The sequence below is a fragment of the Bombina bombina genome, chromosome 11 (assembly GCF_027579735.1).
Source record: "Bombina bombina isolate aBomBom1 chromosome 11, aBomBom1.pri, whole genome shotgun sequence".
Taxonomy (NCBI): Eukaryota; Metazoa; Chordata; class Amphibia; order Anura; family Bombinatoridae; genus Bombina; species Bombina bombina.
Genome location: NC_069509.1, coordinates 152,230,903 through 152,255,219, shown reverse-complemented (window position 1 = coordinate 152,255,219; position 24,317 = coordinate 152,230,903). Strand labels below are relative to the sequence as shown.

The 24,317-nt window shown below is 40.1% G+C and overlaps 1 protein-coding gene across 2 annotated transcripts in view; it reads right to left on the bottom strand.

Annotated features, from left to right (window-relative positions):
• Positions 1-24,317, bottom strand: part of MICALL2 (MICAL like 2) — a 125,960-nt gene that overhangs the window by 74,370 nt on the left and 27,273 nt on the right. Inside the window, exon 3 of one of the 2 annotated variants that reach the window (XM_053694898.1) lies at positions 11,131-11,179. The exons of the other annotated variant lie outside the window; for it this stretch is intronic. Within the exon in view, the coding sequence (XP_053550873.1) occupies positions 11,131-11,179 (49 nt within the window). The remainder of the gene's footprint in view (positions 1-11,130; positions 11,180-24,317) is intronic. 2 annotated transcript variants of the gene reach the window in all.

Genomic DNA, 24,317 nt, shown 5'->3' with positions numbered 1-24,317 from the left:
AACCTGTCTCCCAAAAGATGCCTCGGCCAAGGCAAAAGTATAAAATTTGTAGAATTTGGCAAAAGTATGCAGAGAGGACCATGTTGCCGCCTTGCAAATCTATACCACAGAAGCTTCATTTTTGAAAGCCCAAGAAGATGAGACAGCCCTAATGGAATTAGCCATAATTCTCTCAGGAGGCTGCTGTCCAGCAGTCTCATAAGCCAAATGACTCAAACTTCTCAACCAGAGAGACAGAGAAGAAGAAGAAGCCTTCTGACCCTTACGTTTTCCAGAGAAAACAACAAAAAGGGCAGAAGATTGCCGAAAATCTTAAGTAGCTTGTAAGTAAAATTTTAGAGCCCTCACAACATCCAAGTTATGCAAAAGATGTTCCTTATGAGAAGAAGGATTAGGACAAAAAGAAGGAACAACAATTTCCTGATTAATGTTTCGATCCGTCACCACCTTAGGGAGAAAACCCAATTTAGCATGAAGGATCGCCTTATGAGCATGAAAAATAAGGTACGGGGAATCACGCTGCAGAGCTGAAAGCTCAGACACTCTGCGAGCGGAAGAAATAGGAAAAAGAAATAAAACCTTCCAAGATAACAATTTTATATCAACAACATGCATTGGCTCAAACGGAGCCTGCTGCAAAACTTTAAGAACTAGATTAAGGCTCCACGGGGGAGCAACAGGTTTAAACACAGGCCTGATTCTAACCAGGGTCTGAACAAAGGCTTGAACATCTGTTAAGTCTGCCAGACGTTTGTGCAAAAGGATAGATAATTCAGAAATCTTACCCTTTAGAGTACTGACCGATAGACCCTTCTCTATGCCATCCTGAAGAAAAGACCAAGTCCGGGGAATCCTCACCCCGCTCCAGGAGAACCTCTTAGATTCACACCAATAAAGATATTAATGCCATATCTTAAGGTAAATCTTGCGAATAACAGGTTTGCAAGCCTGAAACATAGTTTTAATGACCGCTTCAGAAAAACCACGTCTAGACAGAACTAGGCGTTCAATCTCCAAGCAGCTAGCTTCAGAGAATCTAGGTTTGGATGGAGGAAAGGACCCTGAATTAGAAGGTCCTTCCTCTGAGGTAACCTCCAAGGAGGTAGAGATGACATCATTACCAGATCTGCAAGGCCATGCAGGAGCTATTAGGATTACCGATGCTCTCTCCTGTTTGATACAAGCAATGACTCGTGGAAGGAGAGCAAACGGAGGAAACAGATATGCCAGAGAAAACCTCCAAGGAACCGCTAGAGCATCTATCAGAACGGCCTGAGGATCTCTTGACCTCTAACCGTACTTTGGAACCTTGGCATTTTGGCGGGACACCATCAGATCCAACTCTGGAACCCCCCACCTGAGGGTTATCTGAGAGAACACTTCCAGATGGAGAGCCCACTCCCCGGGATGAAAGGTCTGTCTGTTCAGAAAATCTGCCTCCCAGTTATCCACTCCTAGAATGTGGATGGCAGATAGAAGACAATCGTGGGCTTCCTCCCACTGCTGAATGCCTTCATGGCTAAGGAACTCCAAGTACCTCCCTGGTGGTTGATGTAAGCCACTGAGGTGATGTTGTCCAACTGGAATCCGATAAACCAGACCAAAGAGAGTTGAGGCCACGCTAATAGGAAATTGAAGATGGCTCTCAACTCCAAGATGTTTATGGAAGAGGAGGACTCTTCCAGAGGCCCCAGGCCCGGAGCCTTCAGAGAACCCCAAACAGCTCCCCAGCCTGACAGGCTGGCGCCGTAGTCACAATCTCCCAGGAAGGTCTCAGAAAGCAAGTGCCCTGAGACAGATGTTCCTGTGACATCCACCATGAGAGTCTCTTGTTAGAGGGTCCAGATTTATTCTCTGTGATAAATCCGAATGGTCTCCGTTCCATTGACGGAGCATACAAAGTTGGAGCGGTCACAGATGGATCCGAGCGAAAGGAATGATATCCATGAATGCCACCATCAGACTAATCACCTCCATGCATTGAGACACTGATGGATGAAAGGCAGACTGGAGAGAAAGGCAGGAAGCAAGAAGTTTGGATTTTCTGACCTCCGTAAGGAAAATTTTCATGGACAGGGAATCTATTATTGTCCCGAGGAAACACACTTTGGTAGATGGGATTAGAGAACTCTTTCCCAAATTCACCTTCCACCCGTGGGAACGTAGAAAAGACAACAGCATCTTTGTATGAGATTGGGCTAGTTGAAAAGATGACGCCTGAACCACGATGTTGTCTAAATAAGGCACCACAGCAATTCCCTGGGATCTTATCACTGCCAATAGCACCCCCAGAAAGTTTGTGAATATTCTGGGAGTCGTGGCCAGACCAAACAGAAGTGCAACAAACTGGAAATGCTTGTCCAGAAAAGCAAACCTCAGAAACTGGTGGTGTTCCCTGTGAATGGGAACATGAAGGCATGAGTCCGTCAGGTCTATGGTCGTCATAAACTCACCTTCCTGTACCAAAGGAAGAATGGAACGCATAGTTTCCATTTTGAAGGATGGGACCCTCAGGAATTTGTTGACACGAGGTCTAGAATGAGACAGAAAGTTCCCTTCTTTTTGGGAACCACAAATAGATTTGAATAGAATCCTAGACCTGGTTCCCTTAGATGGACTGGAACAATAACTCCCAGGGAGGATAGGTCCTTTACACAGTTTAAGAAGGCTTCCTTCTTTACCTGGTTGTAGGATAGTCTTGACAGGAAAAATCTGGGGCAAGACTCGAATCCCATTCTGTAACCCTGGGATACTATGTCAACAGCCCATGAATCTTGAACATCACATACCCAGGCTTGACGAAAGAGAGAAAGCCTGCCCCCCACCTGAATCGGGGGCGGAATCTTCATGCTGATTTAGAGTCAGCAGAAGGCTTCTTGTTTTGCTTTCCCTTGTTTCAGGGCTGGCTGGATTTCAAAGTGGATCTGGATTGGTCAGGTCTGGAAGAGGATGACTTGTGTGCCTTAAAGTTATGAAAGGAACAAAAATTAGGAGTCTGACGACCCCTAGGTCTATTCTTCTTGTCCTGAGGTAGGAAAGATCCCTTTCCACCCGTAATCTCTGAAATGATCTCCGCCACACCAGGTCCAAACAGAGTCTTTCCCTTGTAAGGTAAACCCAAAAGCTTGGCCTTAGAAGAGACATCGGCCGACCAAGATTTTAACCACAGAGCTCTGTGAGCTAGTAAAGTGAAACCAGACATTTTAGCTCTCAGTCAAATTATCTGCATGTTGGCATCACAGATAAAGGTATTGGCCAATTTGAGAGCTTTGATCCTATCTTGGATCTCCTCCACTGTAGTCTCCTCTGCAATAAGACCCGATAATGCATCGCACCAATAGGATGCAGCTCCCGCAACCGTGGCAATACTCGCTGCAGGTTGCCACTGTAATCCTTGATGGATGTACATCTTTTTTAAGTAAGCCTCTAGCTTCTTATCCATTAGATCCTTAAAAGATCAATTATCCTCTATAGGAATAGTAGTTCTCTTGGCAAGAGTAAAAATTGCTCCTTCTACTTTAGGAACAGCGTGTCATGAGTCACGAATAGAGTCAGCAACAGGAAACATCTTCTTAAAAACAGGGGAAAGGGAAAAAGGAACCCCTGGCTTATCCCATTCCTGAGCAATAATTTCAGACATCTTCCTTGGGACAGGAAAAACCTCCTCAGAAGATGGGGAATCATAAACTCTATCCAATTTAGAAGACTTTGTGGGGTTGACAGCAACCAAAGTCGTCTAAAGTAGCTAGAACCTCTTTCAGTAGTAACCGGAGGTGTTCAAGCTTAAATCTAAAATTACCTCTTCAGTTTCTGAAGATTTTTTTGCTGAAGTGTCAGTCTAAGATCTCACCTTCAGAAGCTACTGAAGTATTCTCCTCAGACATCTGAGAAAGATTGGCTAATGCAGACCTAGAGTCAGAAGTCTTACTATCAGGCAGATGTTTAGATTTTCTCTTACACTTACCAGATGAAGGGAAAGCTGACAAAGCCGCTGTTACTGCAGAAGAAATCTGAGCAGCAAAATCCCCAGGTAAATAAACACCCCCAGGTGGATGAGAGGACACAGAAGGCACATTATGAGAAACAATTAAGGCTTGGGACGTTTGAGGAGAAAGCTGAGGCATGTCACGCACAGTATTATCCTGAGAGACAGTAGGCTCAGAAGGGAGTAATTTGTCCTTAAATTTTAAAGTTGCATAGGCAAAACAATTTGGGCCTCTAAACAAAGTAAACATTTATCCATACAGATGGACTGATCCTGTTTTGAGTCCATGGCTATGAGGAAATAAGTCCCACAAGTAATGGCAAAATTAAACAAATGAAGAATAAAATTAAGCAAATTTAAATTCAAATAATTATCAATGAAAATTAAATATAAACATTTTTAATAATAACTATAGAAGGTAGCTTTCAGAAACAACCTCAGATTGCCTGAGGCTCCTACCACCAAAAGAAATACCCCACTAGTAAGAGGAAAAAAAATGACTCCTTGAAGAGATCCTCTCCTCTTAAACGATCTGGGTAGATAATGTAAATAAAGTGGACACGAGAAGAGCTGGAGATCCACTCCTCCGTAGCAAATGCTTACTGTGGTCTCAAGGCACCGCTTCCCTAAACCGGAAGTGCGGGCGTCATGTGACCGGGGCTAAAATAAACTGCGCAATATTTCTTATAAGTAGCAAAAAATGCGCAGTGATAGACAGTTAAAAAACGGCTCTTCCGTTTAAAACGCAAATAAGCCCTTAATAGCCAATAGCCTCAATACATAGCCAGAGGTTAAATAATAAAAGATATCATTTACCATTACCCTCTTACATCCCTTAGCCAAATGTCAAGTCTCATAGAAACAGAATTTGACGGTAGATAAGAACCAAAAAGGCCCATCAAGTCTACCCATAACTCATACTGAATTAAGTGCGCCAAATATTGTCCCAGATTAAGTGTGCCAAATATATTGTCCCCAAATGAATATATAAAAATAAGGATTATTATGTCCCAGAAAAAAGGATCTGAAAAAGAGGGTTAACCTCTTAAGTGCTGCTGTCCTTCTGTACCTAGAAGGCAAAGGCATTTACCTTAGATGGAAGATAAACAAGGGGCGCCAACATAGTGTGAATCGTTCAAACAACAAATATAAAAGTGATGTGCAAAAAACTACTCACAAGGAAAGTGGCACCTTAAATGAATAAGGTGCGATAAAGCAGGCTGACATTCAAATTCCAGCAGTCAGTACGCTGGAGGTCTCACCCAGAGGACCTGTGGAATCCAGATAGGCGTCTAGAAAGTAGCACCCACGTTTTTTAGGGCCAATGGCCGGACCAGGTGAGCTGCAAGCTGATAGGTGTTCTCCTGCTGCACTCACGCCACCGAGACTTTTCTCCAAAAACGACAGTGTCAGTGTATGAAAGGTTCCGTGGTAAAAGTCCTGTTTCAAAAACAAGTGGATCGTGGAAAGAAGCAAAAATACCGGGTCGTGGTATAAAACAAACAGTATTTATTTTGCAACGCGTTTCTCAGTCTATTCCAGACCGTTTCATCAGGCATAATCATAGTTAACAATAGAGATCTATTTAAACCCACAGTGACCCGGAATTGAAACAAAAGGTCAACTCTATTAACAATGTTGCAATTGCAAAAACATTTAACTTTTGATACATTGTATAAATTGGTTTGAACAATTGTGACCACACAGATAACACTTAAATAAAAAGTATATAAAAAACCCTATTCGCAATTACCAAATATATCTGGAAAAAAATAAAATATCTCATAGTAAACTGGACATATATTAACATGTGTGTATATGTATATCTCATCTCCTGGATACATATATATTTTTTACAATTTTTATATGTCACTTATTTATAGTAAGCATTTGTCACGAACATTTCTTTTTTAGTTTTATATTTATAAGAAAATTCCTTTTAGTTTGGTTTTAAAAATTAGAGTCATTTATTAAAAAGACCAAATAAGATTATCTTCTAGACATTGTGAGACATGTAGATCAATTTATATATTTTGTATCAATACTAATCCTTTTTGCAAGAAATTCAAACAAGACATAAAGGTAGCCTTTTGATTTTTCCATTGCCTAGCACACATTAGGTCCTGGGTTCGAATCCAACCAGGAGATGAGATATACATATACACACATGTTAATATATGTCCAGTTTACTATGAGATATTTTATTTTTTTCCAGATATATTTGGTAATTGCGAATAGGGTTTTTTATATACTTTTTATTTAAGTGTTATCTGTGTGGTCACAATTGTTCAAACCAATTTATACAATGTATCAAAAGTTAAATGTTTTTGCAATTGCAACATTGTTAATAGAGTTGACCTTTTGTTTCAATTCCGGGTCACTGTGGGTTTAAATAGATCTCTATTGTTAACTATGATTATGCCTGATGAAACGGTCTGGAATAGACTGAGAAACGCGTTGCAAAATAAATACTGTTTGTTTTATACCACGACCCGGTATTTTTGCTTCTTTCCACGATCCACTTGTTTTTGAAACAGGACTTTTACCACGGAACCTTTCATACACTGACACTGTCGTTTTTGGAGAAAAGTCTCGGTGGCGTGAGTGCAGCAGGAGAACACCTATCAGCTTGCAGCTCACCTGGTCCGGCCATTGGCCCTAAAAAACGTGGGTGCTACTTTCTAGACGCCTATCTGGATTCCACAGGTCCTCTGGGTGAGACCTCCAGCGTACTGACTGCTGGAATTTGAATGTCAGCCTGCTTTATCGCACCTTATTCATTTAAGGTGCCACTTTCCTTGTGAGTAGTTTTTTGCACATCACTTTTATATTTGTTGTTTGAACGATTCACACTATGTTGGCGCCCCTTGTTTATCTTCCATTCTAGACACCCTGACCCATCGCACCGCGGGACACAAGAGGAGCACGCCAAACACCTGAACACATCACCGTTCACATATTAGGATTGGACACTTATTTTTTACATCACAGCAATTTTTGGGACATTGATAAGTACTTTTTTTATATATTTTACTAATCGCCACAAATATCATTGTTTATCTGTGATATCTGATTATTTCAATGTATCACTAATATTATACACAAATTGTCCTGAGCACTTGTTTTACACACAATTTATTTTCGTCATTATTATAAATTTTTTACACATACCAAACACTGTGCTGTTTATATAAAAAAATTTTTTTTTTTTTTTTTTTTTATTTATGCATACGGGTACAAACCCAATCATAAAGTGGTAGGTCCCACTTTGATAACCTGTGTTCCAAGCGCATCCTCTTAAGTTTTTTCCTCCTCAGGAATTTCTTTTTATATTATTTACCTTAGATCCAACTGCATGATAGATGCTGATCCTTGGGTGTGGCAGGCACTTTGCTCCCTGTCATGGACCTGTAGGAAAAGAAAGAACAGAGTAACCAAGCAAAATGTTAAAAGTAAAGCAAAGACATCCTCGCCGCCTTTTAACAGCTAAAAGCCACCACTACTCTTACTCAAGAGATTGACATGGACACAGCTAGACCACAATTCTTGCTTGCAGGGAAAAGTACCCTTAAAAGGATTAAAATCTTCAGATACCAACTTCGCACAACCTCCATTGACAGAGGCAAAGAGAATGACTGGGGATTATGGGTAAGGGAAGTTACACTTAACAGCTTTGCAGGGGTGCTCTTTGCCTCCTCCTGCTGGCCACTAGTAATTGGAATGATGTCGTGGACCCTCCATGTCATAGGAAAGAAACTCAGATTAAATTCCTCATGAAATATCTAATTATGGGTAGTAAAACTACTTTACAGTGCAGGGGGGGATCAGATAAATAATATGCAGGATGCTTTTAATAAAGGGTACAGTATCTCATTGGATTGCAAACAATGCAAATTTCAGGGGTATTTTAAGCATTTATTGTGTATGAAAACATCTTGCAATTTATTATTTAACCCTTTAAGGACACAGCTTTCAGTTTGCTCAATTGTTTTATGACGGAAAAATTCCGTCATATGTCCTTAAGAGGTTAAAGGCTGATATATGCGATGCAAATATAAACAATAGTTTAACATCCCTTAAGGATACCAGATTTTGGATAATACTCTGGTACCTAGAATCTACTCTTTAGCCCCTGCCTCAGCGGATACATAAGGCCCATTTACTATCTGAAGGATAAACAAGGTTCCAAACTAGGGAACCTGTCCGCATGTCTTCTTGTTAAGCGGGCAGCAGATGCTGCTAAAGCCCAACTCACAAGTGAAGAGCCTGTCAATCACCACAAACAACAAGTTTGGGGGGGGGGGGATTTATCTCCAGCACCTCTGAGGTGGCAGAGAGGTTAAGAAGTAGTAGACATAACAGCTGCTTTTAAAAGGTCTACTCCAGAATTTGTATTGTTTAAAAAGAAATATATTTATTCCGCTTTCCCCAGGTTTGCGCATCCAACACAGTTATAATATACTTTTTACCTCTGTGATTACCTTGCATTTAAGCCTCTGTAGACTGCCCCCTTATTTCAGTTCTTTTGACAGACTTGGATTTTAGCCAATCAGTGCTGACTCCTATGTAACTCCACGGGCGTGAGCACAATGTTAACTATATGGCACGCATAAACTAATGACCTCTAGCAGTGAAAACATTTCAACATGCAGAGACAAGAGGTTGCCATCAAGGGCTTAGAAATTAGCATATGAGCCTACTTAGGTTTAGCTTTCAACAAAGAATACCAAGAGAACAACGCAAAATTGATGATAAAAGTAAATTGGGAAGTTGTTTAAACCTGCATGCTCTATCTAAATAATGAGTGAGGGCTCTAAAGCTGCCTTCACTGTTCAGTACATGGGGCATGTTTTATTTAAAAGGGCCACTAAAGTATAAATTAAACTTTCATGATTCAGGTAGAGCATGCAATTTTAAAACATTAAATTTTACTTCTATTATCAAAATGGGCACAATATGTTTATGTGCACATTTGCTAAGGCACCAGTTCCTACTGAGCATGTGACAGTTTACAGAATATGCATTTTGTGACAGGCTGATGGCTGTCACATGATACAGGGGGGAGGTAAAATTAATTTTAAATGAGTAGTAGTTTTTTTTTTTCTTCTGGCAGATTTCAAAGTGATATTGCATTGTTGTTGTGTTTTTTATGTCTATTATGCATTTCTATTGTATTTAATGGTCCTTGGGGGGTTGAAAATAATAATAATAATTTGTTTTATATAATAATTTTTAAAGTAACAAATGTAAGTCACAGGCTTAACTCTTTAAATGTTGAAATCGATTGCATGTGCTCAAGTCTTGTTATGGAATTATAAAAGATTTAAGAAACGCACATATGTCATTTCACTATAAAGCTTGTCTAATTTCCGAATCGCTGCATCAGCAGCGGACATCTGTTAAAACTTAGCAAATAGGAGCTTGTTTACACGGTTACAATGAATACAGGGTTGCGTACTGTTACAGATTTAGTAAAGGAGATGAGATAACAGGGGCTACAGACTGAATAGCCACGATAATACAAGACAAACCAATAACATAAATGCTCTAACTGATTTAGTTGCGTGCCCCCCTTAAAGGGACAGTCTAGTCCAAAACAAACATTCATTATTCTGATAGGGCATGTAATTTTAAACAATTTTCCAATTTACTTCTATCACTAATTTTGCTTTGTTCTCTTGGTATTCTTAGTTGAAAGCTAAATCTAGGAGGTTCATATGCTAATTTTTAAGCCCTTGAGGGCCGCCTCTTATCTCAGGACATTTTGACAGTTTTTCACCACTAGAGGTTGTTAGTTCATGCGTTTAACACGTGGAGTTCCTAGGATCCAGCACAGATTGGCTAAAATGCAAGTCTTTCAAAAGAACTGAAATAAGGGGCAGTTTGCAGAGGCTTAGATACAAGGTAATCACAGAGGTAAAAAGTGTATTAATAGAACTGTGTTGGTTATGCAAAACTAGGGAATGGGTAATAAAGGTATTATCTAGCTATAAAACAATAAATATTCTGGTGTAGACTGTCCCTTTAAATGGATATTGTAGTCGTTATTGTCTACGGTCTTTCAAGTGAGAGAGGAATAAGCACAGGCAAGAGATGTTCAAAGTCCTTTAAACATTTTTCAGATATAAATATATTTCCAGCTTGTTAAATTGCTGCCTTCTATATGCAAGATAGAAAAGAAAGGAGTACAATGACCTTTGAATTCTACAACAAATTAGGGACAAACTTTTAGCAGTGGCCCACCGTCATTTGGGGTGTGGCCTCAGAAGGGGTGGGGTTGCAGGATTGGCTTAGGTAGTCCCTTAACTGCATCAATGTGCACAACAAGCTCTGCTAGTCATGCACATCGCAGCCTGTAAAAAAAATTACAAGCCCTTTTCGTCGTCAAGCAGGGGGATCGCTGATCAACCAATTTTTGGCGATAACCCGCACTAGAGGCCGAATCATTGGTGGCACTCCAAGGATGCATGGGAATGCTTGTGACGTCACCACTTACGCGCGTGGTGATGTGACAAAGGGGCTGAACCAGGATCCACTGGTAGCTGCAAGGGAGCAGGTTCTTCAAACTTGGAGCAGAACTACAAAGCAGAAGTTTTAAAAATAAAGTAAAGAGACAGATGGGGATTTGATTGGGGATATTACATTATATGCACAATAAAAAATAATCTGGTGTGTCTAATAAAGTTTATTATCTATTAGACAAGTACCTCTTTAATTTTGTCTGGATGGTCAGGTGATCACTGTGGTATCAGTAAACACCTTGCAAGGAAACTCTGATGACAATTTAGTAAGGTGATCACTGGGCTATTTTCAATATTATAGTAATTTGCAGTAGCTCTCTCACATGCTGTGAATTATAAATAAAATAATGGTATATTGTGAATCTGCTGGGACTGAAATAAATAAATAAATATATATATATATATATATATATATATATATATATATATATATATATATATATATATTTATATATATATTTATCTCATTTGTGTGGGTCACTCACTTACAATAGGGTTTAAATGTAGATAACAAAAAAATCTCAATATTGACAGCACTGGGGTCAAAAAAAGGCTTAGCAGCAAAATGGTTAAAACCGTTAGGGGGGGGGGGGGGGGGGGGGGAAAAAAAAAAAAAAAACTTACCAAATTGTTATTTTCATAGACATTTTCTTTGCTGAGAGAATTGAAATCTCTGGAAATAGTAAAAAAAAAAATCTGATGTCAGGCAAACATTTTAAAGCCAAAACAACTTAATTTACAAAAGAAATCTAGTGCTTTGGAAAATGTAATTTTACCATTAACAGGATTACAATTTAGGACGTTTGTTTTCAAAAAGGCATTTTCTGGATACTAAATGAGCATTTTTGACATCATTGAAAATGGAAAGCAAATTAAAAAGCACATTAAAATAAGATTTAATTACAGGCATCTAAAAGGAGCATTTTAAAAATGAATACATTTATTAATGCATGTGGGATGTGTCGCTGTTAAACAGCCAATGAGCTTCTATCCCACAAACCAGTTGTGCACACAATATGCACTTCCCGTTTGCTTCATAAACATAGCTCTGAAGGTATTACATTAAAATATAGATGTGTGAGAAACAGCATCGGAACTTTAAACTGAATGCAGCATATAATAAAAAAACAGAATTTATGTTTACCTGATAAATTTCTTTCTCCAACGGTGTGTCCGGTCCACGGCGTCATCCTTACTTGTGGGATATTCTCTTCCCCAACAGGAAATGGCAAAGAGCCCAGCAAAGCTGGTCACATGATCCCTCCTAGGCTCCGCCTACCCCAGTCATTCGACCGACGTTAAGGAGGAATATTTGCATAGGAGAAACCATATGGTACCGTGGTGACTGTAGTTAAAGAAAATAAAATATCAGACCTGATTAAAAAAACCAGGGCGGGCCGTGGACCGGACACACCGTTGGAGAAAGAAATTTATCAGGTAAACATAAATTCTGTTTTCTCCAACATAGGTGTGTCCGGTCCACGGCGTCATCCTTACTTGTGGGAACCAATACCAAAGCTTTAGGACACGGATGAAGGGAGGGAGCAAATCAGGTCACCTAAATGGAAGGCACCACGGCTTGCAAAACCTTTCTCCCAAAAATAGCCTCAGAAGAAGCAAAAGTATCAAACTTGTAAAATTTGGTAAAAGTGTGCAGTGAAGACCAAGTCGCTGCCCTACATATCTGATCAACAGAAGCCTCGTTCTTGAAGGCCCATGTGGAAGCCACAGCCCTAGTGGAATGAGCTGTGATTCTTTCGGGAGGCTGCCGTCCGGCAGTCTCGTAAGCCAATCTGATGATGCTTTTAATCCAAAAAGAGAGAGAGGTAGAAGTTGCTTTTTGACCTCTCCTTTTACCTGAATAAACAACAAACAAGGAAGATGTTTGTCTAAAATCCTTTGTAGCATCTAAATAGAATTTTAGAGCGCGAACAACATCCAAATTGTGCAACAAACGTTCCTTCTTTGAAACTGGTTTTGGACACAGAGAAGGTACGATAATCTCCTGGTTAATGTTTTTGTTAGAAACAACTTTTGGAAGAAAACCAGGTTTAGTACGTAAAACCACCTTATCTGCATGGAACACCAGATAAGGAGGAGAACACTGCAGAGCAGATAATTCTGAGACTCTTCTAGCAGAAGAAATCGCAACTAAAAACAAAACTTTCAAGATAATAACTTAATATCAACGGAATGTAAGGGTTCAAACGGAACCCCCTGAAGAACTGAAAGAACTAAATTGAGACTCCAAGGAGGAGTCAAAGGTTTGTAAACAGGCTTGATTCTAACCAGAGCCTGAACAAAGGCTTGAACATCTGGCACAGCTGCCAGCTTTTTGTGAAGTAATACCGACAAGGCAGAAATCTGTCCCTTCAGGGAACTTGCAGATAATCCTTTTTCCAATCCTTCTTGAAGGAAGGATAGAATCCTAGGAATCTTAACCTTGTCCCAAGGGAATCCTTTAGATTCACACCAACAGATATATTTTTTCCAAATTTTGTGGTAAATCTTTCTAGTCACAGGCTTTCTGGCCTGAACAAGAGTATCGATAACAGAATCTGAGAATCCTCGCTTCGATAAAATCAAGCGTTCAATCTCCAAGCAGTCAGCTGGAGTGAAACCAGATTCGGATGTTCGAACGGACCCTGAACAAGAAGGTCTCGTCTCAAAGGTAGCTTCCAAGGTGGAGCCGATGACATATTCACCAGATCTGCATACCAAGTCCTGCGTGGCCACGCAGGAGCTATCAAGATCACCGACGCCCTCTCCTGCTTGATCCTGGCTATCAGCCTGGGGATGAGAGGAAATGGCGGGAACACATAAGCTAGTTTGAAGGTCCAAGGTGCTACTAGTGCATCCACTAGAGCCGCCTTGGGATCCCTGGATCTGGCCCCGTAGCAAGGAACTTTGAAGTTCTGACGAGAGGCCATCAGATCCATGTCTGGAATGCCCCACAGGTGAGTGACTTGGGCAAAGATTTCCGGATGGAGTTCCCACTCCCCCGGATGCAATGTCTGCCGACTCAGAAAATCCGCTTCCCAATTTTCCACTCCTGGGATGTGGATAGCAGACAGGTGGCAGGAGTGAGACTCCGCCCAAAGAATAATTTTGGTTACTTCTTCCATCGCTAGGGAACTCCTTGTTCCCCCCTGATGGTTGATGTACGCAACAGTCGTCATGTTGTCTGATTGAAACCGTATGAACCTGGTCCTCGCAAGCTGGGGCCAGGCCTGAAGAGCATTGAATATCGCTCTCAGTTCCAGAATATTTATCGGTAGAAGAGATTCTTCCCGAGACCAAAGACCCTGAGCTTTCAGGGATCCCCAGACCGCGCCCCAGCCTATCAGACTGGCGTCGGTCGTGACAATGACCCACTCTGGTCTGTGGAACATCATCCCTTGAGACAGATTGTCCAGGGACAGCCACCAACGGAGTGAGTCTCTGGTCCTCTGATTTACTTGTATCTTCGGAGACAAGTCTGTATAGTCCCCATTCCACTGACTGAGCATGCACAGTTGTAATGGTCTTAGATGAATGCGCGCAAAAGGAACTATGTCCATCGCCGCCACCATCAACCCGATCACTTCCATGCACTGAGCTATGGAAGGAAGAGGAACGGAATGAAGTATCCGACAAGAGTCCAGAAGCTTTGTTTTTCTGGCCTCTGTTAGAAAGATCCTCATTTCTAAGGAGTCTATAATTGTTCCCAAGAAGGGAACCCTTGTTGACGGGGATAGAGAACTCTTTTCCACGTTCACTTTCCAGCCGTGAGATCTGAGAAAGGCCAGGACAATGTCCGTGTGAGCCTTTGCTTGAGGAAGGGACGACGCTTGAATCAGAATGTCGTCCAGGTAAGGTACTACTGCAATGCCCCTTGGTCTTAGCACCGCTAGAAGGGACCCTAGTACCTTTGTGAAAATCCTTGGAGCAGTGGCTAATCCGAAAGGAAGCGCCACGAACTGGTAATGTTTGTCCAGGAATGCAAACCTTAGGAACCGATGATGTTCCTTGTGGATAGGAATATGTAGATACGCATCCTTAAATCCACCGTGGTCATGAATTGACCTTCCTGGATGGAAGGAAGGATAGTTCGAATGGTTTCCATCTTGAACGATGGGACCTTGAGAAATTTGTTTAAGATCTTGAGATCTAGGATTGGTCTGAACGTTCCCTCTTTTTTGGGAACTATGAACAGATTGGAGTAGAACCCCATCCCTTGTTCTCTTAATGGAACAGGATGAATCACTCCCATTTTAACAGGTCTTCTACACAATGTAAGAACGCCTGTCTTTTTATGTGGTCTGAAGACAACTGCGACCTGTGGAACCTCCCCCTTGGGGGAAGTCCCTTGAATTCCAGAAGATAACCCTGGAGACTATTTCTAGCGCCCAAGGATCCAGAACATCTCTTGCCCAAGCCTGAGCGAAGAGAGAGAGTCTGCCCCCCACCAGATCCGGTCCCGGATCGGGGGCCAATATTTCATGCTGTCTTGGTAGCAGTGGCAGGTTTCTTGGCCTGCTTTCCCTTGTTCCAGCCTTGCATTGGTCTCCAAGCTGGCTTGGCCTGAGAAGTATTACCCTCTTGCTTAGAGGACGTAGCACCTTGGGCTGGTCCGTTTTTACGAAAGGGACGAAAATTAGGTCTATTTTTTGCCTTGAAAGGCCGATCCTGAGGAAGGGCGTGGCCCTTACCCCCAGTGATATCAGAGATAATCTCTTTCAAGTCAGGACCAAACAACGTTTTCCCCTTGAAAGGAATGTTTAGTAGCTTGTTCTTGGAAGACGCATCAGCCGACCAAGATTTCAACCAAAGCGCTCTGCGCGCCACAATAGCAAACCCAGAGTTCTTAGCCGCTAACTTAGCCAATTGCAAAGAGGCGTCTAGAGTGAAAGAATTAGCCAATTTGAGAGCATTGATTCTGTCCATAATCTCCTCATAAGGAGGAGAGTCACTATCGAGCACCTTAAGCAGTTCATCAAACCAGAAATATGCGGCAGTAGTGACAGGGACAATGCATGAAATGGGTTGTAGAAGGTAACCCTGCTGAACAAACATCTTTTTAAGCAAACCTTCTAATTTTTATCCATAGGATCTTTGAAAGCACAACTATCCTCTATGGGAATAGTGGTGCGTTTGTTTAAAGTAGAAACCGCTCCCTCGACCTTGGGGACTGACTGCCATAAGTCCTTTCTGGGGTCGACCATAGGAAACAATTTTTTAAATATGGGGGGAGGGACGAAAGGAATACCGGGCCTTTCCCATTCTTTATTAACAATGTCCGCCACCCGCTTGGGTATAGGAAAAGCTTCTGGGAGCCCCGGCACCTCTAGGAACTTGTCCATTTTACATAGTTTCTCTGGGATGACTAAATTTTCACAATCATCCAGAGTGGATAATACCTCCTTAAGCAAAATGCGGAGATGTTCCAATTTAAATTTAAATGTAATCACATCAGATTCAGCCTGCTGAGAAATGTTCCCTAAATCAGTAATTTCTCCCTCAGACAAAACCTCCCTGGCCCCCTCAGATTGGGTTAGGGGCCCTTCAGAGATATTAATATCAGCGTCGTCATGCTCTTCAGTAACTAAAACAGAGCAGCCACGCTTACGCTGACAAGGGTTCATTTTGGCTAAAATGTTTTTGACAGAATTATCCATTACAGCCGTTAATTGTTGCATAGTAAGGAGTATTGGCGCGCTAGATGTACTAGGGGCCTCCTGAGTGGGCAAGACTCGTGTAGACGAAGGAGGGAATGATGCAGTACCATGCTTACTCCCCTCACTTGAGGAATCATCTTGGGCATCATTGTCATTATCACATAAATCACATTTATTTAAATGAATAGGAATTCTGGCTTCCCCACATTCAGAACACAGTCTATCTGGTAGTTCAGACATGTTAAACAGGCATAAACTTGATCAGAAAGTACAAAAAACGTTTTAAAATAAAACCGTTACTGTCACTTTAAATTTTAAACTGAACACACTTTATTACTGCAATTGCGAAAAAACATGAAGGAATTGTTCAAAATTCACCAAATTTTCACCACAGCGTCTTAAAGCCTTGAAAATATTGCACACCAATTTTGGAAGCTTTAACCCTTAAAATAACGGAACCGGAGCCGTTTTAAGCTTTAAACCCCTTTACAGTCCCTGGTATCTGCTTTGCTGAGACCCAACCAAACCCAAAGGGGAATACGATACCAAATGACGCCTTCAGAAGTCTTTTATAAGTATCAGAGCTCCTCTCACATGCGACTGCATGCCATGCCTCTCAAAAACAAGTGCGCAACACCGGCGCGAAAATGAGACTCTGCCTATGCTTTGGGAAAGCCCCTAAAGAATAAGGTGTCTAAAACAGTGCCTGCCGATATTATTATATCAAAATACCCAGATAAAATGATTCCTCAAGGCTAAATATGTGTTAATAATCAATCGATTTAGCCCAGAAAAAGTCTACAGTTTAAATAAGCCCTTGTGAAGCCCTTATTTACAATCGTAATAAACATGGCTTACCGGATCCCATAGGGAAAATGACAGCTTCCAGCATTACATCGTCTTGTTAGAATGTGTCATACCTCAAGCAGCAAGGGACTGCAAACTGTTCCCCCAACTGAAGTTAATTGCTCTCAACAGTCCTGTGTGGAACAGCCATGGATTTTAGTTACGGTTGCTAAAATCATTTTCCTCATACAAACAGAATTCTTCATCTCTTTTCTGTTTCTGAGTAAATAGTACGTACCAGCACTATTTGAAAATAACAAACTCTTGATTGAATAATGAAAAACTACAGTTAAACACTAAAAAACTCTAAGCCATCTCCGTGGAGATGTTGCCTGTACAACGGCAAAGAGAATGACTGGGGTAGGCGGAGCCTAGGAGGGATCATGTGACCAGCTTTGCTGGGCTCTTTGCCATTTCCTGTTGGGGAAGAGAATATCCCACAAGTAAGGATGACGCCGTGGACCGGACACACCTATGTTGGAGAAATGACTTGTCCAATAAAACATGCACAAAATATTTTAACATGAGTAAAAAGTGCTCATTAATATGGATAATTTTTTTTTTATTTAATGCTCCTTAAAGGGATATCATTTTTATTGCAGGATTCAGATAGAGTATGCAATTTTAAGCAACTTTCTAATTTATTCCTTTTATCAATTTGTCTTTATTCTCTTGGTAGCTTTATTTGGCCACCAATCAGCAAGCGCTACCCAGGTTCTGAACCAAAAATGGCCTGGCTCCTAAGCTTACATTCCAGCTTTTCCAAATAAAGATACAAAGAAAAATTGATAATAGGAGTAAGTTAGAAAATGTCTTAAAATTGGATGCTCTGACTAATGAAAAAAATAAATAAATAAAGTGTATATATATATAAAACAATAAATTTGTAGTCACATTTCAGAAGCTACAGTTCCTCATATCCCAGGACCTGCTGAGCCCTATTCTAAACTACACACAGGCAAGGGTTAAACTTACACAGAACAACCATCAGTTAAATGTGATATACACCACAAGCTAGTTAATAATGTATCGGTTGAAATTATCTTGTGTGCCTTAGCAACAAAGTGTCACTTTAAATGTTAATGCCAGAAGTAAAATCACATTTCCTTACATAAAACATAATACCCTATACAGTCCTGCTGGGAGTTGTAAATCAGACAAGCATGAGGGCAATGCAGTCACATCCTGAAATATCTCATGTCCCTATTCTTCAGCCAGGTGCTTCCTGTTAATATACAGGGACACTGTCACAATGCAGCAGTAACTATTGGGATGTGTAGTCTGATAAGGATCATAATGTTAATGAGAAGGGACACGCACACAATGAAAATACAAAGACAAATAACCTAAATAACTGGTAAACACAGCAGACTTTATATTACAGTTCTCCAGCCCAGCATACACAAGAATATGCCAAAAACAAACTAACTAAAGGGTCCATTCGTTCTCTTGCAACAGCTTCCAAAAGGGACACTCAAGTCAAAATTAAACTTTCATTATTCAGATAGAGCAGTCATTTTAAACAACTTTCCAATTTACTTCTATTAACAAAATGTGCACAGTCTTTATATTTACACTTTTTCAGTCACCAGCTCCTACTGAGCATGTGCAAGAATTCACAGAATACACTGTATATACATTTCTCATTGGCTGATGGCTGTCACATGATACACAAGGAGTTGAAATAGACATAACTGAAATTTGGCGGGAACAAAAATCTACTACTACGCATTTGAAGTTCAGACTTCATTGAAGTTCTATTGCATTGTCTATTTATCGTGCATTTGTTTATTATGCAAACCTACTGTATTTACTGGTCCTTAAAAAGGGACACTGTACACTAGATTTTTCTTTGCATAAATGTTTTGTAGATGATCCATTTATATAGCCTATACCAGTTTGTTTGTTTTTATAAATAAATGTATAGTTTTGCTTATTTTTAAATAATATTGCCCTGATTTTTAGACTCCTAACCAAGCCCCAAAGTTCATAAAGTGAATTTCAATTATTTCTGCCTGGAAAATTTGTATACAGATTCTTAAACTAGTAAAAAGTTAAACCGCAAAAAAAAATTTTAATAAATAATATTTAGTTTATTTATATTTTTATTACCAAACTTGAATTCCTTTCACACCTGGACTCCTCTTCGCCGCTTCCTAACTTGGAACACTGACAAATGAAGCTGTCCCACCCGCTCTATACGTATGTCTAATGCGCGCCCCCGTGTAGGTCATACTACGCGCATGCGTTAGAATCTGATCTCCTAAATATGCGCATGCATTAGAAAGACTGCACAATTGATCGTCGTTTTTCTATATTTCTTTGATTCAAGTTACGGAGAATGCGTGTCGCATGGACGCGCATCGCTTCAGAGGGTGGAAAATAGTCAACTAATGTATGCGCATAATAAAAGAAATGTAGGTATTTTTCTGCATTTACAATCTTGAACCAAATAAACGATTAAGTACCCATGATTTTGAGAGATAAATAATATGGTGATAAGCAGAAAGGGTGAGTTTATTCACTTTAAAAGTATACTCCTGTTTGTGTAAAAAATCTTTTCATATGCAGAGGAAGGGGGACAGGGGAGTGTCTGGGTTTTTTTTTTGCTATACACCCACTTTTAGTGGGTTTTACAGCTAACCTTTTGAACAAAGCTAAACCGTTTTTAAACGGTTTTATACTGGATTTTTATATCAGTATCAGGGCATATTATTCTTTATAGTAGTGTCTATTACATGCAGTTATATGAAAATTGGTGTATACTGTCCCTATAATCTCTATGCTACCTCAAAGGTGGCAAATTAAAATCATTCTGCACTGATCAGACTTGGGTGATAAGACAACTTGTCTGCGCAAGAGATCTCTTGTGAAACTTACATTTCGCCAGCTAATGTCGCCAGTGACAGTTGTTGGTAGATAGAACTGAAGAGAATATAGCTGAATAAGGCCTTGCGCTTAATACTCACAAGGCATTTGCTTTCTTTAGATATTTAGCTTTCGTTTTACAAATGACAGACAAATATGACCACGGGCTGTAGCATTCGGCTATTTTCAGTTACAGATTTATTAAACTATAATACACAAATATCAGTAGCACTAATAAAGCAAGAACTGAAAGCAGACAAATTCCACTGGCCGCAGCTATATTTGGCATTATTTTGTGAAATAACTGCGGAATAACCAATAAATGCACATGCCGTAAAAAGGACAGTAAAGTCAAAATTAAACGTATATGAATTGGATAGAGCATGGCATTTTAAATAACGTTCCAATATACTTCTATTACCAGTTTTGCCAAGTACTCTTTATATCCTTTGTTAAAAAGTAACCATAGGTCAGCTCAGGAGCGTGCATGTGTCTTTAGCCATCTAGCATTAGTGTTTGCAACAATGTTTAAAGCAATGTTATACATAGTTACAAAACACTACTGCATATAATGCTATAGACTCTTATGACAGCAGAGTTTGCAACTATATACTGTATAACATTGTTTTAAAAAGGGACAGTCAAGTCCAAAATAAACTTTTGATGATTTAAATAGGGCATGTAATTTTAAACAACTTTCCAGTTTACTTTTATCACCAATTGTGCTTTGTTCTCTTGGTATTCTTACTTAAAAAGCTAAACCTAGGAGGTTCATATGCTAATTTCTTAGACCTTGAAGGCCGCCTCTAAACTGAAAGCATTTTGACAGTTTTTCACAACTAGAGGACATTAGTTCATGTGTGCAATATAGATAACATTGAGCTCACGCACGTGAAGCTCCTAGGAGTGAGCACTGATTGGCTAAAATGCAAGTCTGTCAAAAGAACTGAAATAAGGGGGCAGTTTGCAGAGGCATAGATACAAGGTAATTACAGAGGTAACAAGTGTATTATAACTGTGTTGGTTATGTAAAACTGGGGAATGGGTAATAAAGGGATTATCTACCTTTTTAAACAACAAAACTTCTGGTGTTGACTGTCCCTTTAAGCATTTTTGCAAACAGTTGCCTGATGGCTAAGGACATGTGCACGCTTCTGAGCTCACTTAGGATAAATCCTTAACAAAGGATACCAGGAGAACTATGCAAAATTGATAATAGAAGTAAATTGAAAAGTTGTTTGAAATTACATCCTCTATCTGAATCATGAAAGTTTAATTTTGACTTTGTCCCTTTAACCCCTTAATGACAACTGACGTACAAGGTATGTCATGCAAAAACTAACAGTTAATGACAATAGATGTACCTGGTACGTCAGTTGTCTAACAGAGTGCTGGAAGCGATCACAATCGCTTCCAGCAGCTCTGAGGGTATTGCAGTGATATACCTCGATATGGAGGCATCCTGCAATACCACTTTACAAGCCTCTGATGCAGAGAGAGCCACTCTGTGGCCCTCTCTGCACCGGTAGTGATGGTGCCGTTGTACGGGTGTGAGGGAGCGTGCGTGCACGAGGCACATGCGCATGCAAGAGGCGCATGTGCGTGCACGGGGCGGGTGCACGTGCGTGCATTAGCCACACTGACACCAATGAATGAGGGCAGAAAGGGAGAAAAGGCTAAAAAAAAAAATTAAATATAAAAGGATCTGGGAGGGGGTATTGTGGGGGGGCTGCTACACTACAGAAAGAGTTTTAAGTTAAAAATAAAAATACTTTGGTTTTTGGGGCCAAACTGGGTACTAGCAGACAGCTGCCATACCCAAGATGGCGATAATTAGGTAGGGGAGAGGGTTAGAGAGCTGGAGGGGGGATCAGGGAGGTTGGGGCTAAGGCAGGGGTCCATCACAGCTAAAATATTTTATTATTTTTATTTAAAAAAAAAAACTTTTATTTAGTACTGGCAGACTTTCTGCCAGTACTTAAGATGGCGGGAACAATTGTGGGGTGGGGGAGGGAAGAGAGCTGTTTGGGAGGGATCAGGGATGTGTCAGGTGGGAGGCTGATCTCTAAAATTAACCCTGCAAGATCCCTACAAGCTACCTAATTTAACCCCTTCACTGCTGGGCATAATTAACGTGTGGTGCGCAGCAGCATTTAGCGGCCTTCTAAGTACCAAATAGCAACGCCAAAGCCATATATGTCTGCTATTTCTGAACAAAGGGGATCCCAGAGAAGCTTTAACAAAAATTTCTGCCATAATAGCACAAGCTGTTTGTAAATAATTTCAGTGAGAAACCTAAAATTGTGAAAAATGTAAAGGTTTTTTTTTTTATTTGCTCACATTTGGCGGTGAAATGGTGGCATGAAATATACCAAAATGGACCTAGATCAATACTTTGGGTTGTCTTCTAAAAAAAAAAAAAAAAAAAAAAAAAAAAAAAAATATATATATATATATATACATGTCAAGGGATATTCAGGTATTCCTGACAGATATCAGGGTTCCAAAGTAACTAGCGCTAATTTTGAAAAAAAGTGGTTTGGAAATAGCAAAGTGCTACTTGTATTTATTGCCCTATAACTTGCAAAAAAAAGCAAAGAACATGTAAACATTGGGTATTTCTAAACTCAGGACAAAATTTAGAAACTATTTAGCATGGGTGTTTTTTGGTGATTGTAGATGTGTAACAGATTTTGGGGGTCAAAGTTAGAAAAAGGAATAGAAGAAAATAGAGGGGCGCCTCATGTGTAGGATCAACAGATATAGAAATCAGTAATAACAGTAGTAGAGCCAAATGGGTACTCACACACTTCACAAGCACACCAATGTGCTGGTAGTAGCAGGCTGCAGATTCAAATAGGTGTGGCAGCTCACCTCTCAGGTAGTACTGTGATGCTGGAGATGGAAAAGGAGACACAGAAAAAAAAACACTACATGTGCAGACTGTTAAAAATATAACAAACAATATTTTCAGTGGTACAGATGGTTACTCACATACTCCATGAGCACACTTATGTGCTGGTAGAAACAAGCTGCAAATTTTAGGCAGGTGTAGCAGCTCACCCCAGATCAGATTTCTTAATGCTGTAATCAAATGGCTCCAATAGGTAACACAAAGTCCCAAAAAGGTAGAAAGACTCTTATGTATCAGCAGGGCAGTAGGTAGGTAAAGATATCCACTCAAAGGCGTATTTCCAGTAAAATACAAATATTTATTAAAAACAAAAGTTAAAAAACACAACAGAACAATTGCTGTGTTAGGTGGATAAAAAAGGGGTTAACAGTGACCCCAATAATGCAACGCGTTTCTCGGTTTTGCACCGTTTCATCAGGCATAAAATTGTTCTTATTCCTACCTCTCCTGCCTCTGCTTTATTTAGCCAGCTAACAAACATTATCCTCCTTTCAGAGGGGTGTGTTTAACAATTAATCACTGACACCTGTCTAAGGTGGCTAGTCTCCTAATTACAAAATGTTAAGGAAATCCAATGTACTTATATATGCAAGAAAACTGTCTCTTTGTTGTTTATAATATACGTGTATATGTACAAAAGACTAGCTTTCTATCTGATATACGTATGTGTATAAGTGTAAGGGGGATTTTCTTTCTATTCCATCTATTTTATAGATCTCCCAACAGTGATAGTCTATTCCTATACTATATATGTTATATGGCTCATCCATCAGTAATATTTCCCTATATTAATTCCCTATATTAATTGGCCGGGGTGCATATGAATTTTAACCTCTGTGGGTTTGATTACAGCATTAAGAAATCTGATCTGGGGTGAGCTGCTACACCTGCCTAAAATTTGCAGCTTGTTTCTACCAGCACATAAGTGTGCTCATGGAATATGTGAGTAACCATCTGTACCACTGAAAATATCGTTTGTTATATTTTTAACAGTCTGCACATGTAGTGCTTTTTTTTCTGTGTCTCCTTTTCCATCTCCAGCATCACAGTACTACCTGAGAGGTGAGCTGCCACACCTATTTGAATCTGCAGCCTGCTACTACCAGCACATTGGTGTGCTTGTGAAGTGTGTGAGTACCCATTTGGCTCTACTACTGTTATTACTGATTTTTATATCTGTTGATCCTACACATGAGGCGCCCCTCTATTTTCTTCTATTCCTCATAGTTATACCCGGACCAGTCGGCGAGGAGGAGGCAGCCACCACAGGGCTTTTCCACTTGGTTTTGAAAAGGACTCATTTTTGCCTTGATTTTGTAATTATATTTGGACTTCCCTCATTTGAGAGGATTTTATTTCAGTTTTCTCTTATTTTGTTTTATTTTTTTTATCTGTATTGTATACACAATTACCAATTTGCATTTTTTAAAGAGTATATAGATTAATATCACTATCTATATTATCACTAGCGCCCCCTTACTTTGCTGTAAAGTTAGAAAAAGTGTGGTTTTTTTCCATTTTTTCCT